The 5,405-nt window shown below is 42.5% G+C and overlaps 1 protein-coding gene across 1 annotated transcript; it reads right to left on the minus strand.

Annotated features, from left to right (window-relative positions):
* Window positions 3,313–4,772, minus strand: LOC8076164. The gene is made up of 4 exons (XM_021449738.1): window positions 4,561–4,772; window positions 4,384–4,476; window positions 3,824–3,925; window positions 3,313–3,723 (listed from the first exon to the last, which is right to left on the minus strand). Exons 1-4 carry the CDS (start codon window positions 4,615–4,617, stop codon window positions 3,313–3,315), a joined length of 663 nt encoding a protein of 220 aa, XP_021305413.1. The 5' UTR covers window positions 4,618–4,772.

The following is a 5,405-nucleotide window of genomic DNA, read 5'->3' on the forward strand; positions in this document are numbered from 1 at the left end:
AGGTTTCCACATTCAAGGCTACTACTTGGTTTATATGATTATAGATTCAAACACCTTGCTATCATGGAACAAGAAGATTGCGATGTTATCACAACATTACAAACCGATGTCCTAGCACAACTCTTTGGATCAGAAGAGTTAGAGTCGAGGACGACTCCTTTTCAAGAAGGGGAGGATGATATGACCACGCCAGTAAGCAAGATGTCACAAGCTCCAAGTCAAGCTACAACCACTCAAGTTTTACCTACACCGACACCAGCCCAAGTCATCAATGGACCGGTTACACGTAGTCGTGCAAAGAAGCTACAACAAGAGGTCCACGCGCTACTTTGTGAGATTCATTTTAACATTAATGAGAATTATATACTACCTAAGTGTTCTACCTTGATTGTACTCAGGTATATAGAAGAAGAGAAGGATGAATCGGACCCTGAAGAACGAACCAGTGCAAGTCCTAGAAGACACGTCAAAAACGGACCAGTGCAAAGAAATCTTCATAACGTTTTAGTCACAAAAGCTATGAAGGCCCATGAGGACTTGTTGGAAAGCTTGTCGAGTCTACTTTCCAATGAATCTAGTGGCGACCAGTTTTGATTCTCCATATTGCCTGCAGATCAGAATTAGTACAGACTGCTCAGAAGGTCAATAGTCTGCCGTGACAGAATGTTGGTACAACTTGCCGTGCAAAACTGTACCAATCTGCAACGTTTCATGGTACATGGCATACATTGCTGGAAAGCACTTCGAGTCTAGTTTCAACCCAAGAAACGGTTCGTCATTTTGACTTCCCAATAAAAAGTTATGGTCAGTTTATTGGAAACTGCTCTGGAGGCCAACAGTCACGCGAAGCCAGTTCGGGAATCCATTCCGAGGGGTCCTTTCACATTGCCTTCAACCAGAAACTCTATTTCGTTTTCATACCTATCTAGGAGGGTTGTTCCTAGTATAAATATCCCCTACCTCTAAGCTATCAGCAACCTTTGATCATTTTGATAAACTACATGATATTGCAGCCGCGCTGCTGAGTGCCTTACTCAACCTTTGTTTTTCCTTGTTCTTCATGGACTTGTGAAGTGAATCCTCTGGGTTCCCCTACTTCGTGCTCTACGGCTTCCGTTCGGCTGCGCCGTATTGTGTGGATTAGTTCCGGATTGTGGTTCTGCGGTCGTTCGGAGATCGAGTCGAAGTCTTCGCGGTTTCGGTGCCTCTCTCCCCGTCGCTTGGTCGCATCCAACCTTTGTCAGGTATAAAGCTAGTTACCCGCTGTTCGCAGCAAGTTATCCTTGTTCTTTTGATCTACTGTCATGAAGATCGGGCCACCCTCGTACCGATTCATTAGTACAAATAGTGTTTGAAATTACTTCCCTATGTACCAAATTGCTAGGGACAAGTAGGGAAGCGTTACTTTGTAAAACAAGGCTTCAAAACAACTACTTACATTATTGCATATGATCTAGATAGCATGGCCATCACTTCTGCATGCCTCTTTCCTTATGGTCAGTTTAGGAGGGAGCAATGTTTTGTTCGGGTAAAGCGTTATGACACTCAATGATATGCAACCAATTTCGCCCGTGCTAAAGTTCGGAGATAGTGGAAGATCATTAGGTGGAGAGAAACATGTTAGCCCACATGGGTAATGCCCAATACTACTTTCACTTTAGTGTGTTACCCTAGAACGAGCTAAGAGCACCGTGACTCAGAGAAGGAAAAACTCAAATATGGAGCACTTATCCAACATGCGGAAGCATCATGTGCTTATTAAAAGTGAATTAGTTAACTTGTTTGTATAAGTTTAATGAAAAGTGCTCAAACAATAATCCTTTGTTTTAATTAATTCTCAAATTGTCTTTTCATGAGGAGAAACTGGATTTCTTATGACTAGAGCAGTTGTTGTCATGATATTGAGCTACTATTGCCCTTGTGAACCCCAACCCTAACCAAATATAGAAGAGGTCAATCAAATCATAGGGTGAATACATAAAAGGTGATAGCAATGGTTTAGGAGCACAACAAAGATTGAGATGACAATCATAGGCTACACGTGCAAAAAATTTATTTTGGAAGATTGATGGCTAATATTTATTGGACAAGGAGCCTAGCACACGACAATGATGGTTTGGTTTACGGATATACCAAAAAAGTTCCAAACTCATACATTGTTGCCAACAATAAACTACTACTTCCCACTAAGCATTGGCAATTTGTTTCCACCAACCAAAATGGTTGAAACCCATGCATGGTTGCCAAGTGAACAACACCTATGAGGTAAAGTGAAAGACAAAGAAAATTGGAAGACGGGCATCCACTTACCACCAAATGGTTCAGCGTGCAGCTCTCGTAGCCTCACACCCTTGCCTAATTTATGTCCTCCCCTCCACTATATATAAAGGATGACACAGTAGCTCCATGAGTAAACCCGTCTCATCATCCAACAGCTGAATAGGGACAACAATAATGGCCCAAGTGAGAAACATTGTTGGAGCTCTATTCATAGTGACGAAAATCTCACGTCACGCCGGTCGTCATATATTGGGCGACATAAAATGTACCTCGTGACGATTTTTTTGTCAACCGTCACATAATATCCTGACCTTTTGTGACACTCTTGAAAAGTCGTCACATATTGTCATTTTTTATGATGCCATAGTTGTCATATATTACATAGTCAACGCGTCACATTATGTACATGTTGTCACAGATGGTACGTTGGAGGGCTTCTTTGGTGGAGCTTTTGTGACGCTGCTGGACCTCTCAGGATCGTCATGTATAGTTGTGACGCATTTGGTGACACGTACATTTTGTCTTGTTTAGCATGGTTGCTAGGCACTTTTTGAGACAGATATCAGGGGTCACAGATTATATTTTCATTCATGACGAGCTTGGAGCCTATTCAGTGACAACAGAGCTATCTTGCATCACATCTCAGAACGTCATGATACACATATATATCATCCACAGAAGCTGCCAGCCAAGAACATCATAATACACAGATATTATCATAATACACAGATATCATCCACAGGAGACAATCCAATGAAGCCATCATCCACATGATAAAACTCATACACAATTCACAAGAGCCATCAAGCTTAGACATAAGTACCAGGTTCCAACCACATAGTTCTAGCACACTTGTCTGACCACATAGTTCTACTAATGCAACAAAAAGTTCCAGCTTCTACCACATAGTTCTAACATACATGGCACATAGTTCTTACAAAGTTCCAACTTCCAACCACAAGGTAAGTTCCAACAAAGGAAGCAAAAGCTTAGGTAAAGGCCTCACCCTCAGAAAGTGCATTCATATATACCTCAATCCTTCTGAAGTTTTAGCACAGCTCGCAGCAGTGCATTATTCTCTTCAAACTTACTATGCATCCCCTTCATCTCTTCTTGTGTCTGGCGCAACAAGTTTTGATTCTCTAAAAGAGACTGCTGTTGTGCTCGAAGCTGTTCTTGCAACTCTTCCTGCTTCCTAGCAGCTTCGTCTCTTTCAGCTTCGTCTCTTTCAGCTTGCAGCCTTGCCTCAAATTCAGCCTGTAGGCGTGCTTCTACTGCTGCTGTCGTGGACCTAGCAGTCTTCACCGTTTTGTTGACACCAAGATTTGGAAGGAAGGTTGAGGAACAGCTGATGTGGCTTAGACTCTCAGCAACAATCTTTGAGGGGGACCTTTGTTCTTCTCCTTCATCTGGATCCCTCTCCTTCTCTGCCACCATTTGTTCCTACATAGAATGACTCCACTTAATTAGAAGGCCATCCAATAGTGGTCAAGAAGGCTTGAATTTGAGTATAGTACATGTATGCAATGATTATATAACTTACATAAATCTCATTTGCAAGCGGAGTGCGCCCACTTTGTGGACTATTCATACATTCCCCAAAGAATTCAATAGGATCTGGCTCCATATTGTTGTACTTCGGCCTCTGCAGTATGTACAAAAAGATTCAAAATGACATCCTTCAAGGTAAAGTGAGGTGTGGACAAACTTGGGTTAATTTGTACATGTGAACAACAAGCCCCCAAAATATGTATGCATTATTTCATGACAAATCCATACTTCAGAGACTATTACCGTGACACTAACACATGCATGGTGCAAGCAGCAAGCTCCAACTCAGAATGCAATGATCAAACAACAGCAGGCTCATCTTTGTCCATGCAGTTAGCAATCAGTAGCCATGCAGCCAAGTAGCAATCCACCAGCAGCCATATTGGCAATCAGCAGCAAGCAGCAACAGCAATCAGCAAACAGACATGCAGCAGCAGCCATCACCAACCAGCACCAGCAAGCAGCCAAGCAGTATAGCACCTGGCAATCAGTAAGCAGCAAGCAGCCAAGCAGCAGCACTTGGCAATCAGCAAGTAGTAGCAGCATCCATACCAGGCTGTATCGATGGGCAATGTAGCTCCTAGATCCAGTCCTTTGGTGAAGGCGCACTTGGCCACGGTTCACTTTATTCTTAGCAGATTTTTCCTACACCACAAATCTAAGACAGTTTACATTCCCATGCATATGTTTCATTTCAAAGTAAGAAAAAGAGATAATTTAGGCATGGACCTGACTCTTTGGATCAAACCAGTAGTCTACCGGTTTTTTCCACTCCGCTCTCTTCATCTTAGCTGGAGGTTGTCTGGCCAATAGTTACTCTTTTGTCACTGATGGATCAAAGTGCTTCCTTTTGAGTAGATACCTTTGCTGCCTTACTCCCCTCTTGATAATATCAGTGCATGCAGATTTGCTTGGTCCATCATTCTTGACATCCACATCCAACCTTGTCTACAACCACACAAAAGAATCCTTAGTGACAAATAATTATACGGGAGTGGAGCTACTAATGCAACAAAGTTTTTGTAATGAAATAGCTATCTTACCGCCACTCTATCAAGCACTTTTTGTACTTCTTCCTTCACTGCATCTTCCTTATAGTCCTTCCAACATGTATAGATAGGAAGTTTGTCTCTAAGGGCAATACCAGTTTCTGATGCAAGCTTTGCTGCCTGGAGTGGGACATCCGGTCTTTTCTTCCCTTCAGCCACATGGATAGGTAGCCTGTTTCCTCTTTTTATCAACTTCTCTAATCCATGACCCATGGTTTTCTTGCGGACTTCCCTTGAACGCGCTACATTGGCAAATAATAAGCACATTTTGTTAATATAGTACCAACATATGTAAATATCGAATGGAGGAAATAATGCTTCAAAACACGTTTTGATTACTTGGAACTAAGTCACCAGCTGGTTCTCCTTCAGTTGTATGACCTTCTGAAGTAGCAGCATCCAATTGGTCAGGTAGGTCACTTATATCATTGCTTTGCCTAGAGCTGAGTCCACCTGGCGAGGTGTCTGCATGACCTGCTTGGTTAACACTAGCTGTGGGAGTTGGTTGCTGAGACGGTGGAGTGG

The sequence above is a fragment of the Sorghum bicolor genome, chromosome 10 (assembly GCF_000003195.3).
Source record: "Sorghum bicolor cultivar BTx623 chromosome 10, Sorghum_bicolor_NCBIv3, whole genome shotgun sequence".
Lineage (NCBI taxonomy): Eukaryota > Viridiplantae > Streptophyta > Magnoliopsida > Poales > Poaceae > Sorghum > Sorghum bicolor.

Bases quoted from the DNA above. Each gene is read 5' to 3' on its own strand.
- LOC8076164 (XM_021449738.1), bottom strand. From the start codon at position 4,617: ATGAAGAGAGCGGAGTGGAAAAAACCGGTAGACTACTGGTTTGATCCA. The intron at 3,926-4,383 runs GTATGGATGCTG...TACATACTGCAG, and splicing joins TTGCCCATCGATACAGCCTG to AGGCCGAAGTACAACAATAT. The intron at 3,724-3,823 runs GTAAGTTATATA...CATTCTATGTAG, and splicing joins CGCTTGCAAATGAGATTTAT to GAACAAATGGTGGCAGAGAA.